The 20,014-nt window shown below is 35.1% G+C and overlaps 1 protein-coding gene across 19 annotated transcripts in view; it reads right to left on the bottom strand.

The window, feature by feature from the left end:
- Nucleotides 1-606: 606 nt before the first annotated feature.
- The window catches only part of LOC127865617 (uncharacterized), a 71,760-nt gene continuing 52,352 nt past the window's right edge, over nt 607-20,014 (bottom strand). For 8 of the 19 annotated variants that reach the window (XM_052405486.1, XM_052405487.1, XM_052405488.1 and 5 more), the window contains 20 exons: nt 10,010-10,051; nt 9,637-9,696; nt 8,963-9,052; nt 8,632-8,753; nt 8,323-8,395; nt 8,040-8,081; nt 7,667-7,726; nt 6,994-7,083; nt 6,663-6,784; nt 6,354-6,426; nt 6,071-6,112; nt 5,698-5,757; nt 5,023-5,112; nt 4,692-4,813; nt 4,382-4,454; nt 3,799-3,834; nt 3,428-3,574; nt 3,159-3,248; nt 2,640-2,755; nt 607-1,246 (listed from right to left, as the gene is read on the bottom strand). In XM_052405486.1, coding sequence (XP_052261446.1) covers nt 1,046-1,246; nt 2,640-2,755; nt 3,159-3,248; nt 3,428-3,574; nt 3,799-3,834; nt 4,382-4,454; nt 4,692-4,813; nt 5,023-5,112; nt 5,698-5,757; nt 6,071-6,112; nt 6,354-6,426; nt 6,663-6,784; nt 6,994-7,083; nt 7,667-7,726; nt 8,040-8,081; nt 8,323-8,395; nt 8,632-8,753; nt 8,963-9,052; nt 9,637-9,696; nt 10,010-10,051 — 1,751 coding nt within the window. In that variant the 3' untranslated portion in view covers nt 607-1,045. The remainder of the gene's footprint in view (nt 1,247-2,639; nt 2,756-3,158; nt 3,249-3,427; nt 3,575-3,798; nt 3,835-4,381; nt 4,455-4,691; nt 4,814-5,022; nt 5,113-5,697; nt 5,758-6,070; nt 6,113-6,353; nt 6,427-6,662; nt 6,785-6,993; nt 7,084-7,666; nt 7,727-8,039; nt 8,082-8,322; nt 8,396-8,631; nt 8,754-8,962; nt 9,053-9,636; nt 9,697-10,009; nt 10,052-20,014) is intronic. The other 11 variants (XM_052405494.1, XM_052405504.1, XM_052405499.1 and 8 more) reach the window with 11 other exon arrangements.

Raw genomic sequence — 20,014 nt, 5'->3', positions numbered from 1 at the left:
AAGATTTCATACTTGAATCGGTTCTGATCGATGACGAGTAGGTCACACAAGTTGTGTATCGTGTTTTTTCTTAAAATTTGACTCAGCATTTGTAAAACTATTACAATATATGTACAGTTCCAGAAAGAAAATTCATTTCTGCGCCGAATTAGACCAAGTGCATAGAAATCGCTTCACAATTGATGAAGTTACGGCTGTTCAAAGCGATGCACCTTGTTTTCGGGTGATTTTGAGTTGAATACCTTGTAATATATATAATTGATAGTGAATTTGTCTTTCCATACAAGTAGATTTTTCGTTATAATTTGATTATTGTTCATTCACAATGTTTTTTTACTAATTAATATCATAGCCACACGCTTATCACCTTTGAGTGAAAGCAGCCATACTTATACACGTTAACTTTAAAATATGGTATTAAACGGATACTGGAATAGGACCGGCAGTTATCAAATTTTTATATTTGTATTGATGTGTGTACACCTTCGGGATACAAGATTTGTATGTACATTGATTTTCGAACTCGGATTTCTGACTGCATATAGTCTGATAGACCTATAAAAATAAGTCTTTCAGCTAGCAGATACAAGACTACAAGGATGAAGATCATATAGAATAAGCTTTATTGAAGAAATTCAGTAGTGCAATTACAAAGAGAGGAGGGAGGGGGGAGGAGTACATACATAATATATAAGTAGCATTAGAAAAACAGGAAGCAAATTGTGGCAAGTCGAGCATAGAGTACACGAGTTCCATGTACAAAATATACAAAAAATATTGCATACAAAGTCCGTGCAGTATTTCTAAGAGTTGCCAATATTGTATGCTCGTTTCTGAAGTATACACGTTGTATCTTCATCTTTATCTGTTCAGCACTAATACTTTATCAGCAACATTTTATTTGAGATTCTACTTAACCTCCTATTGATCTATTCTCATTAAAGGAATTTCAAGACCATTTTAGTTTCATAACTTGGATTTTCTTAATCATATCTAAAAACTTCATAAAAACAAAGCGCACTGTCAACGTGACTGAGCGCTATTATTAATGGCCCTTGAATCGTAATGTCTGATCATCGTTTTTTTTGTTGTCATTGATAACGTCACTGCCGGTTGATACGTCATCGGAAGTCACAAGGCGATGCATGAACGAGCTGAATAAACCTTGGAGTTCCGGAAGAGCGTCGATGTCGTCTCGAGGGATTTTGAAGCAGCCTACAGAGCGGTTGAACTTCCGGTCTCGAACCTTCAATTAGATAGGAAGTAACTATCGCCGTCAGATTGAAAAAAAGTTTGGTTGAGGAACGAACTAGTAAGGTTTGCAATGATCTGGTTCAACTTAAAATATATTTTTGTATATAATTATGGAGTACTACTATATGATTTAATAAAAAATGGCATAGTGTATTTCGAAAATAAACGATGCGATATTGTAACGCGCGTTATTATTTTGTATATTGGTGTAGTGGTTAAAGTATTTTTTATATATTTTATTATATTATATTTAGCATGTTGAAATATTATTATAAGTTCTACCAAATGTACATACCAACGCGTATTATCGTATTTGTAATAACTATATGCATATCATATAGTGGAAGAAGACAAATAATTGCATTTACATTCAAGTATGTAACACAGCAAAACAAAACAAATGCATTTTTATCATTCAATTCATTGAACAAAAATAACTTAAATAAGAAGTTCGGAATTAGATATAGCACCCCTAGTCCTGTCTTAAAGCACATAAATATGAAGTTTGGGTTGTTTCCAGGTTTTCAACGGAATCTGAATTTTCAGTCTCTATCATAGAAAATAGTTACGGCAGTTGATTAAGAAGATATTTGGTAAATTGTGGGTGAATCATTGTTAAAATTGGCGTTCATTACCAAATCGTTGCTCCAACTACATGGAATTTTCAAATTATCCAATATGTGTTTAGTTGATCTCCTATACAATAAGGGATGTCGTTAAAATTGTAAGAAAGCCGATAATGTTCAACCTTAGAAGTGAAAATAAGGATTTATTTGTACTAAAGCTTCAAAACAGAAACGTCATTGCTCTTCAATAGTTTGGTCCCTGGATCATACGCGCTTATAACCACTCCCGTACTGACGTCACTATTCCTAGTTTCCGACGTGTCGTTTAAAAAAATAATATCGGTTCGAAAAAAAGATAACATAGAGAGCTTTTCACACACAAATAATGAAGTTATTGATATGTGCGTTATTCAAGTTCATATATCCGCACAATGCTGCGTTAAATCTATCAAAATACGGTCGCGAAAATGTATGACGCGTGCAAACGTTTTTGAATCGCATAGGTATGCTAAAGCTGATATGAAACTTTGATTGCGTTGGCTGTAATTTAAATTCCTAAGGATGAGATTTATTTTTCCGAGGCGGTTTAATTATTTTGTGTTAAAATTTATCCTTTGCTTTGATGTTGTTCATTCTTCTCACTTTCCATTTAGCGACCTTGTGTTGATGATAACATTTATTTCCTGTTGATGCAAATTGATTGTCACCTTGTTTACTGTATACTATTTAAAAACAAACAATCACTCCAGTGGTATGTAATGTGATGTACTGTTATGGCCTTGTATGGTTTGGAATTGATTATCAAACGTTTAGCCATACCTCAGCGGTGACGTTGACGCACGCGGCCTGTTTCGTCGTGTCCACTCGGCTGGGTACCAGACACACTGACTTTACAGCCGGGAACCTGGGCACGTGACGCGTGCAGATAGGAGAATCTAAAATTTGGAATGTCATTTCCTTTTAATGCATGACAAGTTAAACACATGAACGTTTGGTTCTGTTTAGAGTTTAAATATATTAGTAAAAATTTAGACAAATCTAATAAGTCATCAACAGATTACATAGCGTTCGAAACATGTATGAATTTTATTGTAAGTTGTATACCACCTTTGAGTTCATTATTTAATTTCGAACACAACACTTAAGTTTTTTTTTAAATCTTTTTTCAATACATGAAATTTTATTTTTCAGAAAGAGACTTAGTTTGAAAAAAAATACTTTTTTATCGCCTGGCAAATGCTAGTAACCGATATGGCTGATCATAGACGGATGTGTCGTCAATAGTGCTTGTGACGTTCTTCATTAGATCACTACATGATCAGTGATGTTAAAACTAACCATTTCTCAGTCTTCCCTTCAGGAGGATGTGGTGGTTGACAACCAGTCCGAGACCCATTCCTCTCTTGGTTGCCTTGGCAATAACACAGGCTGAAACGGTATATGCAATCTGTGGAAGCGTGTGCATATAAGCAACAACCGAAATTCTCACAATATACTCTAAATATAAATCGTTTAATTCTTGCAGAGTTCTTAAGAGCTTATCTTTGGACACCAATCATAATTTTATTTGTATTCGTGGATATGCACAACTCATATTGCAATTCTACCTTTCATATTTTTGTGATGGTGGCATATTTTACACATTCCTCTGTGACATATCGTTTTCCCGTCATCCACACCTGTGGGGTCATCATCAACAGTGCCGTCATCATCTCCAATGGCGAAGTCAAACGTGTCATCTTCCTGGTCAACACCTTCATTGGCAGATTTGACCTTTTACTTTTCTCGTCAAATGCAAATGCATATATTTAAACCTGACCGCCATATTAATTACGCTTAAAGTAAAAGTTATATTTTCAACAATAAAATAGACAATCTTCTATATTGGTTTTATAAAAAGATGAGGATGACATCACTGAAACAGTATTTGTCTAATCATTACCATAGAGTCATTCAATATTTGATTAAGTACACTCACTGATGGTGTCCGTTCGGAAAACATCTATAAGCAGTTCTGTAAAACACGTGATAGAAAATTGTTAGAAACGTGTATTGACCTTCACATTGTTATGGAAAAAATTAACTTGAACCTATTTACATTTTCTGTCAAAGTCATAATGCATAGACGATGGTACTTAAAACGAAAAGATTGTTATTGAAATAAACACAGCGACAATATGAAAATGATTCAGATGATATCGGAAGGAATTTGCAATGTAAATGAAAACTATTCGCATTTTCTCAGTATACTCTTTTTTGCCGTCATATATTGGACAATCTGCGTAGGTATTGTTGTTAGACTTTAATTTTGGTTTGGGTTTCGAACATGTTTTCTCAAATGTAATATGTTTAAAAAAATATGTTTTATTATTTGGCATAAACAATAATCTAAATTAATACGCACTCAATGCATGCAATTTGAATAAACGTTTAAAGTGGGAAATACTGATATTGTTAGTAGAATCCATATGCTGTAAATGTAACACACATTTTTTCTTCAACCCAATTGTGCAAACCTCAGCAATTTCCAGCGCTTTGCCATGATGCACGTAAGAATTTACCTTGCAGATAACTTAAGCTTGGCTTCGGGATTTGGAAACAGCCGATGGGTACAGTATGCACTTGGCCATTCAGCTGTGGACAGAGCGAAAGAGGTTCGGATTCCAACAATAAAGAATAATCAACAATTTCACAAAAACAAAAATACCTAAAATATACTCTAAAATCATTTATATTTGACGGCATGACATTAAGTGGAGACTGAAGAAGACTTTTTCGTGGGCATAACAATTCGTTCATTTGGCAAAACAAACACAAAACAATAATATCAGTTACCATGGTACCAATGATTTTTACCATAGATGTTTTTACCTTAATGGATACGCCCACACACGCCTTGAAGCTGGTCATGTCAACGTTACTGGGGTTGATACACAGTTGCTGTATGGGGGTACCTGGGACATTGTCCACGCAGATCGGATTGTGAGAGGAGGCTTTACAGAAAAAGATATTATGTACATATTTTGGAAACTGTTTCAATATATTGTAAAAATCAAATGATAAAACGAACTTATGTTTAATGAAAAAGTTATAGAGCCCAATGTCACATTTTGACTGTTGATTAATTAAGCGAAACAATTGGATGCAGTTGATAACATTCAAGTTATGACTCAGTTTTGCTATGTATTGTAAGGCAAGTTACCCGTGATGTCTCCCTCCACCAGTGTGTAACCACTTGTTACTAACGCCAGATGGATGGTGTCTGGATTAGTGATAGTGGCCACTAGGCATACTGCAAGAGACAAGGCCAGTTGATGAAATGTTCAATGTTATAAATGTCATAAACATTATGTCAACTTTTTTAAACAAAAATTCGTTATATCCAAATTATTAAATCGTTACGATTTCTATTGCTAAATAATTGTATGTAGAGTAAGGAATAAGGACAACAATGTCGCTCCCGTGTTCGGTTGATTATGGAAGCAGTGGCAATTAGAGTATTTTCAGTTCCCATGTGCACATACAAATCTCGTATCGTAGTTAAATTGTATCAAAGTGTAAAGATATATGTTAAGATCTAGTTTGAGGTATATCTGGCGCCCAGGAGATATTCCACTCTCCACTCAGTGTATTTATTCGCAATAAGGTAAATACTATTTATATGAAATCCTTTCTATGAGCTTCTGTATCAATGATATTCACCAGTGTTTCCAATGCCGAGGTATATCGAATACCGATTATAAGTGTCCACTACACCGTGTTCACAAGGATACTCACGGCACTTGGGGATAAAAAAAAGACTTCTTGAAAGTAGGACGTTATACTAGACCTTTGATAAACAAATATATGAACTGAAAAAGACATAGTATATACATACGTTCGCTTCCTCGATAAGACTTGCAAAGTTGACATTCACCGGGTTGGCATGTCGGATCATCTGCAAAATAACCATGCGCATAGTATTGCATGATCACGGTAGTATAAACTGCAGACCACTACCAGGGCGTTCTGACTTGTTAGAAAGACGCCGAATCAATAAATTTCCTCACCGATGAACAAATGAAGGTAGATATCAATTATGCGGGGCCAAGTGTTGAAGACTTTTAGACTAGTAACCCAGTCATAACGGCACAATACGAATGTGGAAGTCAAGTTTAGCGATGATTTGGCTATTCGTGTTGACAGTATAGTATTCCATTAAAATCACTTGAAATCATTCGTTCAAAATCAGTTTCGGAAAAAATACTTACCACTGGCGGACGAGGTCACCATCCCATCACTTGAAAATAATTCTGTAAAATAAGAATTATTTTTAAAGGTTATTTACAATACTCTATGTATAAATGTCTTTGATAACGTATATAGAGGTTTAACATTGTGCTTTTTTAGAGCAATGTGTGATAAGGAAGATTCCTTTATCTTTATTATAAATTACAAAATAAACAAAAACATCAGTGTGTATAGGTTATCTCCCAAATTGAACGAGTTTGTGTTCGGGATTTGAAAGCATCCAATATGCATGTAAGAATTTACCTTGCAGATAACTTAAGCTTGGCTTCGGGATTTGAAAACAGCCGATGGGTACAGTATACACTTGGCCATTCAACTGTGGACAGAGCGAAAAAGGTTCGGATTTCAACAATAAAGAATAATCAACAACTTCACAAAAACAAAAATACCTGAAATATATTGAAAATCATTTATATTTGACGGCATGAAATTAAGTGGAGACTGAAGAAGACTTTTTCGTGGGCATAAAAATTCGTTCATTTGGCAAAACAAACACAAAACAATAATATCCGTTACCATGGTACCAATGTTTTATACCATCGATGTTTTTACCTTAATGGATACGCCCACACACGCCTTGAAGTTGGTCATGTCAACGTTACTGGGGTTGATACACAGTTGCTGTATGGGGGTACCTGGGACATTGTCCACGCAGATCGGATTGTGAGAGGAGGCTTTACAGAAAAAGATATTATGTACATATTTTGGAAACTGTTTCAATATATTGTAAAAATCAAATGATAAAACAAACTTATGTTTAATGAAAAAGTTATAGAGCCCAATATCACATTTTGACTGTTGATTAATTAAGCGAAACAATTGGATGCAGTTGATAACATTCAAGTTATGACTCAGTTTTGCTATGTATTGTAAGGCAAGTTACCCGTGATGTCTCCCTCCACCAGTGTGTAACCACTTGTTACTAACGCCAGATGGATGGTGTCTGGATTAGTGATAGTGGCCACTAGGCATACTACAAGAGACAAGGCCAGTTGATGAAATGTTCAATGTTATAAATGTCATAAACATTATGTCAACGATTTTAAACAAAAGTTCGTTATATCCAAATTATTAAATCGTTACGATTTCTATTGCTAAATAATTGTATGTAGAGTAAGGAATAAGGACAACAATGTCGCTTCCGTGTTCGGTTGATTATGGAAGCAGTGGCAATTAGAGTATTTTCAGTTCCCATGTGCACATACAAATCTCGTATCGTAGTTAAATTGTATCAAAGTGTAAAGATATATGTTAAGATCTAGTTTGAGGTATGTTTGCCCCCAGGAGATATTCCACTCTCCACTCAGTGTATTTATTCGCAATAAGGTAAATACTATTTATATGAAATCCTTTCTATGAGCTTATGTATCAATGATATTCAGCAGTGTTTCCTATGCCGAGGTATATCGATTACCGATTATAAGTGTCCACTACACCGTGTTCACAAGGATACTCACGGCACTTGGGGATAAAACAATACTTCTTGAAAGTAGGACGTTATACTAGACCTTTGATAAACAAATATATGAACTGAAAAAGACATAGTATATACATACATTCGCTTCCTTGATAAGACTTGCAAATTTGGCATTCACCGGGTTTGCATGTCGGATCATCTGCAAAATAACCATGCGCATAGTATTGCATGATCACGGTAGTATAAACTGCAGACCACTACCAGGGCGTTCTGACTTGTTAGAAAGACGCCGAATCAACAAATTTCCTCACCGATGAACAAATGAAGGTAGATATCAATTATGCGGGGCCAAGTGTTGAAGACTTTTAGACTAGTAACCCAGTCATAACGGCACAATACGAATGTGGAAGTCAAGTTTAGCGATGATTTGGCTATTCGTGTTGACAGTATAGTATTCCATTAAAATCACTTGAAATCATTCGTTCAAAATCAGTTTCGGAAAAAATACTTACCACTGGCGGACGAGGTCACCATCCCATCACTTGAAAATAATTCTGTAAAATAAGAATTATTTTTAAAGGTTATTTACAATACTCTATGTATAAATGTCTTTGATAACGTATATAGGGGTTTAACATTGTGCTTTTTTAGAGCAATGTGTGATAAGGAAGATTCCTTTATCTTTATTATAAATTACAAAATAAACAAAAACATCAGTGTGTATAGGTTACCTCCCAAATTGAACGAGTTTGTGTTCGGGATTTGAAAGCATCCATGATGCATGTAAGAATTTACCTTGCAGATAACTTAAGCTTGGCTTCGGGATTTGAAAACAGCCGATGGGTACAGTATACACTTGGCCATTCAACTGTGGACAGAGCGAAAAAGGTTCGGATTTCAACAATAAAGAATAATCAACAACTTCACAAAAACAAAAATACCTGAAATATATTGAAAATCATTTATATTTGACGGCATGAAATAAAGTGGAGACTGAAGAAGACTTTTTCGTGGGCATAAAAATTCGTTCATTTGGCAAAACAAACACAAAACAATAATATCCGTTACCATGGTACCAATGGTTTATACCATCGATGTTTTTACCTTAATGGATACGCCCACACACGCCTTGAAGTTGGTCATGTCAACGTTACTGGGGTTGATACACAGTTGCTGTATGGGGGTACCTGGGACATTGTCCACGCAGATCGGATTGTGAGAGGAGGCTTTACAGAAAAAGATATTATGTACATATTTTGGAAACTGTTTCAATATATTGTAAAAATCAAATGATAAAACAAACTTATGTTTAATGAAAAAGTTATAGAGTCCAATATCACATTTTGACTGTTGATTAATTAAGCGAAACAATTGGATGCAGTTGATAACATTCAAGTTATGACTCAGTTTTGCTATGTATTGTAAGGCAAGTTACCCGTGATGTCTCCCTCCACCAGTGTGTAACCACTTGTTACTAACGCCAGATGGATGGTGTCTGGATTAGTGATAGTGGCCACTAGGCATACTACAAGAGACAAGGCCAGTTGATGAAATGTTCAATGTTATAAATGTCATAAACATTATGTCAACGTTTTTAAACAAAAGTTCGTTATATCCAAATTATTAAATCGTTACGATTTCTATTGCTAAATAATTGTATGTAGAGTAAGGAATAAGGACAACAATGTCGCTCCCGTGTTCGGTTGATTATGGAAGCAGTGGCAATTAGAGTATTTTCAGTTCCCATGTGCACATACAAATCTCGTATCGTAGTTAAATTGTATCAAAGTGTAAAGATATATGTTAAGATCTAGTTTGAGGTATATCTGGCCCCCAGGAGATATTCCACTCTCCACTCAGTGTATTTATTCGCAATAAGGTACATACTATTTATATGAAATCCTTTCTATGAGCTTATGTATCAACGATATTCAGCAGTGTTTCCTATGCCGAGGTATATCGATTACCGATTATAAGTGTCCACTACACCGTGTTCACATGGATACTCACGGCACTTGGGGATAAAACAATACTTCTTGAAAGTAGGACGTTATACTAGACCTTTGATAAACAAATATATGAACTGAAAAAGACATAGTATATACATACATTCGCTTCCTTGATAAGACTTGCAAATTTGACATTCACCGGGTTTGCATGTCGGATCATCTGCAAAATAACCATGCGCATAGTATTGCATGATCACGGTAGTATAAACTGCAGACCACTACCGGGGCGTTCTGACTTGTTAGAAAGACGCCGAATCAACAAATTTCCTCACCGATGAACAAATGAAGGTAGATATCAATTATGCGGGGCCAAGTGTTGAGAACTTTTAGACTAGTAACCCAGTCATAACGACACAATACGAATGTGGAAGTCAAGTTAAGCGATGATTTGGCTATTCGTGTTGACAGTATAGTATTCCATTAAAATCACTTGAAATCATTCGTTCAAAATCAGTTTCGGAAAAAATACTTACCACTGGCGGACGAGGTCACCATCCCATCACTTGAAAATAATTCTGTAAAATAAGCATTATTTTTAAAGGTTATTTACAATACTCTATGTATCAACGTCTTTGATAACGTATACCGAGGTTTAACATCGTGCTTTTTTAGAGCAATGTGTAATAAGGAAGATTCCTTTATCTTTATTATAAATTACAAAATAAACAAAAACAACATCAGTGTGTATAGTTTACCTCCCAAATTGAACGAGCTTGTGTTCGGGATTTGAAAGCATCCAAAAGGATCCTTGTACGTTTTGCCATTCATCTGTGGGAGAAAATATAGATCTGTGTATCTTTGGTTCAGAATATCATAACAAGTGTTAACAAACTAATTAAAAAAATATCAGCGATCATTATCCGATCCATTCTGACAAAAAATACGTTTGTATGCTGCAAACAACAATCATGTCGGACCGTGTCTCTGTGTCAGAAAGCAACTATTTAATTAGATTAAAGAGTACGTTTTCAAACAATCTGAAATCGAAGATATTACCTTGGCGGATACATCAACGCACGCTTTGTAGCTGGTCACGTCAACGTTACTGGGGATCATACACAGTTGTTGTATGGTGGTACCCGGGACATGATCCACGCAGATTGGGCCCTGAGAAGAGGCTGTATGTAGACGTATACGTTTTTGTTAGATATGCAAATAATAAATAGCAGGTCTATCATATAGATGCTTTATTGAAGAGGCTGATGGACGTGCAAATAAACTTCGAAATACACATGCATATAATATGAAGGTACTCTCGTCTATGGTCGTGTGATGAGGTTTACTATATATATTAACAAATTTCTATACTAGTATTATGAAACAAATGGCTTTCAAATCTATGAAGTTTTCAAGACACCGTGATGTTTTACAATATGGTAAACGAAACAAATGTATGATCAACGGACAAAAACTAACTTTTAAGGTATAAAATCAACCGAAATTGAAATTAATTATGACAAAATGGCATTTGTTTAATGTACACAATTTTCAAAAGGCAATGTTTAATATAAGGGATTGGAAATTATGTTTAGAGCGTACAAATACCGGATTAAACTGTGAATAAAACTCATTACCAGTTATGTCTCCCTCCACCAGTGTGTAACCACTGGTTACTAACGCCAGGTGGATGGTGTTTGCTTTGGCGATGGTGGCAACCAGGCATACTGGTGGAGAAGACGTTTGTGTACTTATTAGATTTCGCATTATTGTAGTTTTAGAAATGAGCATGTATAACTACATCAATGTGTTAATTCAAACTGAAAACATAAATAAAGACAACCACTGGAGAAATCAAGTTGTTACAAAACAAAGAATTCGCTTTTTTCGGGTTCAGCAGAATATTATCTTGTAGAAGCGAACACAATATCATATATACTAAATGTGCATGAGTAGACTTTTTTCGTTAAGCTTATTGTAGAAAATAAAACGAAATCGATTTGAACAGACAACGTTTTTCTGAAGTTCGACTGTGTCTATTCTAAAAACAAATTTAATATTATCAAAACAGCAAATACGTACCTTCCCGCCCTTGGTATGTTTTGCAGATTTTACACTGACCGGACTTGCATGTCGGATCACCTGTAAGGAAAAAAATAATATTTCTCGTCGGGCCCATGTTTTTACTAAACGCATGGTAAACATATGGGCGTTAGCGTATGATTTGATTTGGTGTATGTATGCCGACATAAATCGCACGTAGCTTTAAATCAATTTGCATTTATGAATATATATTTAACAACAACTTTATTGATTAAAAATCACAACGTCCACCTACCTATAACGTCTGCATCCATTGAATCAATCTGCATCGGCCCGGAAGTGACACTCATCGCCCGCACGCGCCAACCAGCCACGAGGCACAACAGAAGCAGCAACAACGTTGTCATATTTGATAGAGCTGCGGTTGAAATTTATGTAATATTCCTGTTGTCTATGATCCAAACCCACGTTGCTAACCTATGGAGATGCACATAAGCTGAGCTTTAATCCCAGGTTATGACCGTCAACTGGATAATCTGGTGACTTCAATCGGGTGCTGTGCGGCTCCAACTTTGTGATAGGTTAACTACTGACGACTCCTATATCCCAGGAATGCGAGGCGAAACAGATATGCACCAAGTTAAGCCGACGACGTCCAATGTTTGACAATATTCATAATAACTCGACGATTTATATACCGCCGTGTAATTCTCTTCCGCTTTATATTTGTGGTTATGCAGAGTAAAACATTCAGTTAAAGCAAGGACTCTAGATAACAAGATACGATCCGTGGTTTTTAGATTACAATAAATTCCCCACACATGTTTTTTATCATCTTAAAACTTCCGCTTTTTTTGGTGCAATCGATAATCTCTCATATTTGCAAAACACTCGGTAGAATCCCCAGGTCGTAGTTATCCATGCATCCGTGTACCCCAGCTGGCTGTAAAGTTAGGATTGTTTAAATAATGGACCTACTGCAATTTTTATCTCATAAAAGGGCTCGCAGTACACTTCCCCTCAATACAAAAGAGGAGATGTGTTTTATTGTCACTGATGAACAAGGGTATTATCGCTATTTTACTCGCCAGTGGAGATAAGCCCGTAGGCAATGTTTTCTTATGGCCTTGTACACACATTCCCTATCAGTTAATTCCCCCTTGTGATCCTGAATGCTTCATTTATCGATGTTTGATGGAACACTTTTTTGATTACCAAAGGAAAGAGAAGCAGCGAACGGAAGCAAACGATACAGGAGGTCGTATGCGTGAATATTGCTGACGTTAATAATTTGTGAAAAACAAATAATGTTGGAAGCAATTAGAGGTGATATTGAAAATTTTTCATTACTTTGAACAGGCAAGTTTCTTTGTCAAAGTTCAAGACCCATAATTTCGGCAAAAATCAATGGACCGGAACGAAAGTAATACTTTATCCGAAAGTCGTAGGTAGACTCACACACCAAACAATCATCATGTCAATATCTTAAAGCGTTTGAAAAAAGTCTGGATAATGAAATGCCGGACAGACGGACGGACAGTCCAACTTTCATATGCCATCCTACCGGGGGCATAATAATCAGCTTGATATCTGAAAGAGTTGCGAAAAACCCTTAGGAATACGGTTATTAAAGGGAAATGTTAAGTCCAAGGCCCATAATTTTGCCAAATATCAATGGGCCTGAACGAATTTCACATTTAATCTTTCGGTCATGTAGGTACCCCCGCATTCCAAACATCAGCTCAATATTAGATATAGTTCCGTAAAAAACCTACGGAAAACGGTTATTACAGAAAAAGTTTCAAGGTCCAATCTAATGTCACAGTTGTTGACAATGTTGATGGTTTAGCTGTGATGATGGTGGTGAACGTAAAACTGTGTAGTAGATGATACAAATTTGTCAGGAATTTACTTTGAAGTGTAGAGGAGGCTTGAATTCAAAGAGAAAATATTATTATGGTTATAGGTCAGTCATACTTTATGATACATTTCTTCATAAATGTTTTTGATTTTCCAAGTATGCTTTCCTTCTTCATAAAATATCATAAATTTCTTAAAATGCTGTTCACACCATTATATAAAGCTTAAGACTTCAGAAAGGTGCTGATTTACTTGTTATATTTCATAAATTTATATTACAAAGTAAGTTTTGTTAAGCATTAAAATTCACCTTGAAAAGTGCAAAATAAAAAAATAGGGAGGAGATAGACCCCTCCCGCACGGGAAGACTCCTTCCCGCACCCTCCTTGGTTGGGCCCCCACCCCCATTCAAACATTCCTGCCTACGGCCCTGGCATGTCATAAATATATTCCGGCAGTGTTTTGAGCGTTGTAATGTAGTTAAGTATCACCGTGCTCAATGTATGTTAAGATCAGTGAGTAATTCATGCTTTCTGACGTCAAACTAAACGCTCATTGTAGAAATCAGTTTTACTTAAAATAATTATTGTTCAATTATTTGTGTTTGTATGTGAAGATTATAACTCATTTTGTGTTTTTGTTTAAACCGCAAAACGCATAAAACGAACAATCAAACATTGTATGATATGCTTTAGAATGTATGTTCTTTGAATTTGTGCATATAAATACTCTTGTAAAAAATATTGGTGTACATAATGCTTTGTACGCTGTATAATATATCATTCCACTTCTATATGTTAGACATTGCCCTCATCTGTAATACTGTAAGTTTGGTTGTGCTGCACGTGTGTTGTTCTGTATCATACAGTAAAATAGTCCCGTGACATTAATAAAAGCGGATGATACCAATAACTTTGCTGCTGGAAATGTTCATTATTGCTATTTTTACCGCCCGCTTTCAGGCTGCAGTGAATAAGGTATACAATAATTCAGATCAGGAATGCTTTATCTACGTTTTAACATGAAAATGCCTATGTCTAGTCGTTTTAAAGTGTTGCATGGATGCAGATATGATGCGCTCTGTATTTCATTACAGCGATCTCCAGATATATGCTTGCCTGGTTGACGGCATTCCATCGCCGATAGTGATATCCAGGTTCATAGGCATTTCGAGCTGAACAATACATACATTTAACTTCCGTGATTCGAGTCACCGACCACAATGACACATGCTAAAATGTCCATTGATGCATTAGGAATATGTGCCATTTGTACATGAAAATCAAGGTTGGTTTACTTAAGGCAGATGAAATAATACAAAGATATATTAATCTTGGTAATATTTAAAACGCCACAAAACTATACCTGTTAACAAAGACATTTGCAAATATATTTTGCTTTCGATCGTTAAGAAGTGTTTTGAGCGTTTTGGCGTAATCAATAATAAACACACATAAAAATAAAGCCAAAGACCTAAAAAATACATGTATTATATAGGTCTTTGATAAAGCTAACAGAAACCTTAGCCTTGCAATTTGCAACCTTCAGATCTTTGGTGTATCTTACATTTGACTCAGACGGTTTATCCAAAATTTTGAACTGGGTTGCAATATATTTTGATTCAACGCATATGTAACAAACTGTATATCAATATTGACGAGTTATGCCGGATATATCGTGAATGGATATTTCAAAGGTATCTTTTCACGTTTTGATAAATTGACAAATTAAAAAACAATGTTACAGATTCGCAAATTTGTGTTGTATTGTGTTGATATTTGTGAGGAAACAGTAATACTGAACGTTAACCATGCTCTAAAAAATATCCATTATATGTCGACGATTTAAAAACCTGAAAATTATCAAGCGTTGCAACGCGAAAAATTTGGAGAGTTTTGTTGTTGTCGTTAAATTTGTTGACACCACGAGGGTTTCTTATATAAAGTATAAAATACAACAAACATGGTATGAGCATGGATGGCCAGTGGTCTAAGCGAACGATTTTTTACTCCAGGGGTCAGTGCCCAGTTGAGGGTTACTTTTTTTTACTTTAATTTCATTCTTGTATTTTTGACAAGAGCTTTTTAATTCGAATGTTTACATGTATCAATATAAAGCATTTAATGACAAACTTCAATAAATGCCAAAATCTGTGAAAAGGCCCCTTTAAGGCCATAACAAATTTAACAGTTGTTCGACGTCAGTACCCCAACAAAATCTGAGCGGAAAAAATCTATTCATATATTTCATCCGTGTCAAATTTACAGAGGTAAGTGGAAAGCATAACTTATATTGAAAATTCTCATAAGAACTGCGCCATGCGTCCGATGATGGCCGAAGCCAATCTCGCGTTTGCTCGTAAATGTTCGGATATCGTCGTGGGAAATTGAAATGGAATATATTGTGACACAAAAAATAAAACGAGCATTTTGTATCTCACTAAATCTATGTTACGATACCACATATAGCGTTGACATTTTGGCTAATGCTATACGGAACACTGGTTTGTTATGGTTTAATTTTTTTACTAAACATTTTACGAAATATTCAGTAATATTGAGTATGTATAGTGGCTTTAAAGATTGCAAATCATACGATCTGACACAGCTTTAATTCTAAACTGTGGGTTTTTATTTGTTAAAATACGAAACATAACACAGCCTTTGCCATAAAGTATATAAGCTTGGGCAAAATGAATGCAAAACAGGCAAAATGGGCAAGTGAGGGGGCGATACAAGCTATCTGAGGTGCGGCACATCCGACGAGAATCAGATAAGTTTGTTGTTGAATAAATAAAAATCTTTTACAACGGCGTATATTATTCATGGATAAATAAAACATCGTTTGAAGGTCAGTTAAGGTAGCGCACCCGTAATGGGCACCTTTCCAAATCTTATCTAATGTATTATTTTCTTAATCAGAATCATTTCACTGAACTACATGCAAATTTTTAGGTAGGCTTTCCATGCTTGTTAAAAAATATACTGATTTTTTCAAAACCACCGCCACGCTCGGCTATTGGTCAGTTTATTTGCACCCCTGGGGTATATGAAAGTTCCATAATTCGTCCAGATTTCCAAATATGGGCATGCAGTTGGTGTGTACAGATGCAGTAAAGATGTTTAAAGTTTAAACAAGATGAAATAAGTACTCTTTTACATACATTTTTTATATTACTTTTTATCTAATGAAGAACGCCATGAAATGTAAGTGTTTTTAACCAAGTAGAAATTGGGTTTGTTAAAAACAAAGTATCATAAAATTCAAAATAATATCGTTTAAGTAATATTTTGAACTTAAATTTTATAGATACACTATATACAGCAAAAATACCAACAAATAGACAGATTTAAAGTTTACTTTTTGAAATAAAAATGAAAATGCAACATGTATGATTCGTTTTTTTCAGCAGGTAATCTTCCAATTTAGCCATAACGTTGTTTTAATTTTAAAAATTGAAGAATGTGCATAAAAAATGCAACATATTTAACAATGAACATAGTTTATATGCTTTATTAAATCAAATAACGTTAGAAAAGAAATAACACGCGTCGCAAAAAGTATGCGATGTCGGCAGGATTTGAACCTGCGCCGGAAGATCCCAAAAGATTTATAGTTGATCTAGCCTTAACCGCTCGGCCACGGCAACTTCTAATTATTTACTGCTTAAATTAGATATCCATAAGTTAACAGGTAAAACGGCTATTCAATCATCGAAGAAATCGCGGGAAATCATTACGGGTGCGCTACCTTAAAGGAAGGGGATATGTTGTCCGGCTGACAATCAGGAGGTCTCGGGTTCGATATTTCCCTTTTCAAGATCTTCTATTCAGACAGCAAGTGCTGGTTGTACCCCCAAAACAGGTTGGACGGTATCTCGAAAAGCCTTATGCTTTCTACCTAATCAAGCGGAAACAGAGTGATTTTAACTGTAAACTCATAAAATTTACATCACTACTCAGGACAACACAACAAGTGACAACACGCGTTTGTTATTGTTACTAGTGTACTTGATGATTACGAGATAAAATGGAGATATGTGACGATATCTGTAATGCCAATAAAATATATTTGAAAAAGAAATACATTGCAACATAACAAGAAGAACAACACATGCAGTAAGCGATTTAGTAACATTTGTGATATTATTGTGAAATGACATTTTTTACAATAATACATTCCTAACCTGGAATTGAACAAGAGATGGGTTTGTCAGAAACACAATTGTCCCTACTGCGCCGCTTATGATTTTTTTATCATTTGGCAGGTACAGATACTCTCCCTTAAAAGCTTAGTACTTCCCTTGGATTAGTTTTTTTGACCTTTGACATTGAATGATGATCTTGACCTTGACCTTTCACCACTCACAATGTGCAGCTCCATGAGATACACATGCATGCCAAATATCAAGTTGCTATCTTCAATATTGCAAAAGTTATGACCAAGGTTAAAGTTTTGGTAAAAGTTTTGGGACACACACACACACACACACACACACACAGACACATACAGTGACAGACATGCCAAAAACAATATACCCCCGATCTTTCGATCCGGGGGCATACAAAAGGCACGGGAAGGCAGAGACTAATATGCAGTTTTGAAATTTAGTTGTAATAAATGTGCACGCGTTATCGTTATTATCATTTTCCTATTTGCATTTAAAACGTGCAAAACAGTATTATATTTTGATAAATCTTCGTGAAACTGTAATCAACCATTCACACTGTAATTATCATATATACAATTTCGTACTAAATATGATTTTGGTAGAATGCAATCAACATTTAAAATCGAAATTAAATTGTTGCAAGTTAGATGTTGAGAACTTGATTATCGTTGTTGTTGTTTTGTGTGTTTGTTTTTTTCAATAAGAAACGGGCGAACACAAACATCCAACACCATTGCGTGTTGATAATCAACACAACAACAGCTCGACTACAAACGTTTTGTCGAAACATAATGGTAGGTACTGAAAACAAAAGTCACTTTATTAGGTAAAACAACAATTTGAGGCAAAATGTGGTATTACAATAGTATTTTTGTGTAATAAACAAGCTTTGACGGGCAGAGGCATTTCGGTCTTACCGTCATGTGGTACGTGTGTATATATTTATATCAAGGTGCAGGATGAACGTGGTTCACAAGGGTTTACACACAGGCTGGACAGAATGAAAACACACAGGTAAGATTTTTATTTTTGCAAATATCTCAAACTATTGAAATATGTTAGCAAAAATCTTTTGTGCATAAAAAACAGTTTTTTTGAAGTCTGTGTCGATATCTAAAGATTAAAAAATACATAATTGAATACGCCTGAACTCAGTACCAACATTTCACGTTGCATGCAGCACAACCGTGTATATGATTTATTACACAATGAATTTTTTGCTAAGAACATTGGCTTATAAAATAAAGTAATTCACAAAAGTGTTCACATAATCATAAGCCGCAAACAATCTGCCTTTTATGCACAAGGTGATATTCTTCAGAATTTTGTTTTTTAAGTTATTTTTAAAAAGCACCACTTACCGATGTGTTTTAATCCATTATCACCCATTTGTAAAGCCCATAAAGTCACGAGATCCTGCACACTGTATACGCATACCACATAATTTAGAACGCAACATTTGCATTTATGCTAGGTGAGATTTAAAGTAGTTGTCAAAATGACAGTTCGTCACCAATACTTTGCAGTAATAAGGTGCTAGTAATTACAATTCTTCGTGCAGGAAGTAAAACAAATTTTAAAGTAAAGTAATTGATATTGTTACTGTGTCCCGAATCGTAATATTTCGTCATCCATGTTCTTGTCGTCACTGATTACGTCATCGACGGATATTGCTTCATCGACCTCAATGTCGTAATCGCCCTCAGTGTCGACATCGTCCTAACTGTACTTGTCCTCCTCAGTGGCGTCTACGTTTTCAGCATCGAACTCCAAGGCGGCAATATTTGTGTTATCTGCCTATAGAAGAACATGGCTCTATATTTGCAACTTAAGTTTATAAACACACATTCAATGTTTGTCAAATATCTCAAAGGAAATTTTTGTTTATGTTTAAGTGTTATGTTTGTTTAAATAGTTTATGTCAATATCTCAATCTTGCGTGAATTTTAGAAAAAAAAACAACAGAAGAATAAACAAAGCTTTATTTCAGCAATGACGGGATGAATGAATCAAAAGCAAAACACGTATTTCACATTTTAAAGATTATTTGCTTGGCTTGAAGAAGCTCTGAGTTCAGGTTTATTTAACCTAGCTAAAATAAAGGTATCTTATTTTAGACCTTCCTACTATAATATACACATATCTAGCGCATATATTGTTTATTATATATTTTATTTTGGTAATGGCATTGGTTTTATACTAGTGTCACTAGTAAGGATATATGGTTGTTACGTAAACTTTACACTTTACAATAATCCCGTAATGTATAATCGCGGATTAGGTCTGTACTACAAGTAATGTTCCTATTGCTAAGTAAAAGTATTTACTATATAAAAAATGATAAAAGTGATCAGGCTCGACTAATAGTTTTTGTGTACTGTTTTGTGACAATGACCCATTATCTTTTACCGAAACTCTAAGATAATGCACTCGGCCATATTTATGTAATCCATTTAACGGTTAATTC

Source organism: Dreissena polymorpha, chromosome 2 (genome assembly GCF_020536995.1).
Source record: "Dreissena polymorpha isolate Duluth1 chromosome 2, UMN_Dpol_1.0, whole genome shotgun sequence".
In the NCBI taxonomy this organism is placed as follows: domain Eukaryota; kingdom Metazoa; phylum Mollusca; class Bivalvia; order Myida; family Dreissenidae; genus Dreissena; species Dreissena polymorpha.
This window is presented reverse-complemented; position numbering and strand designations above follow the sequence as displayed.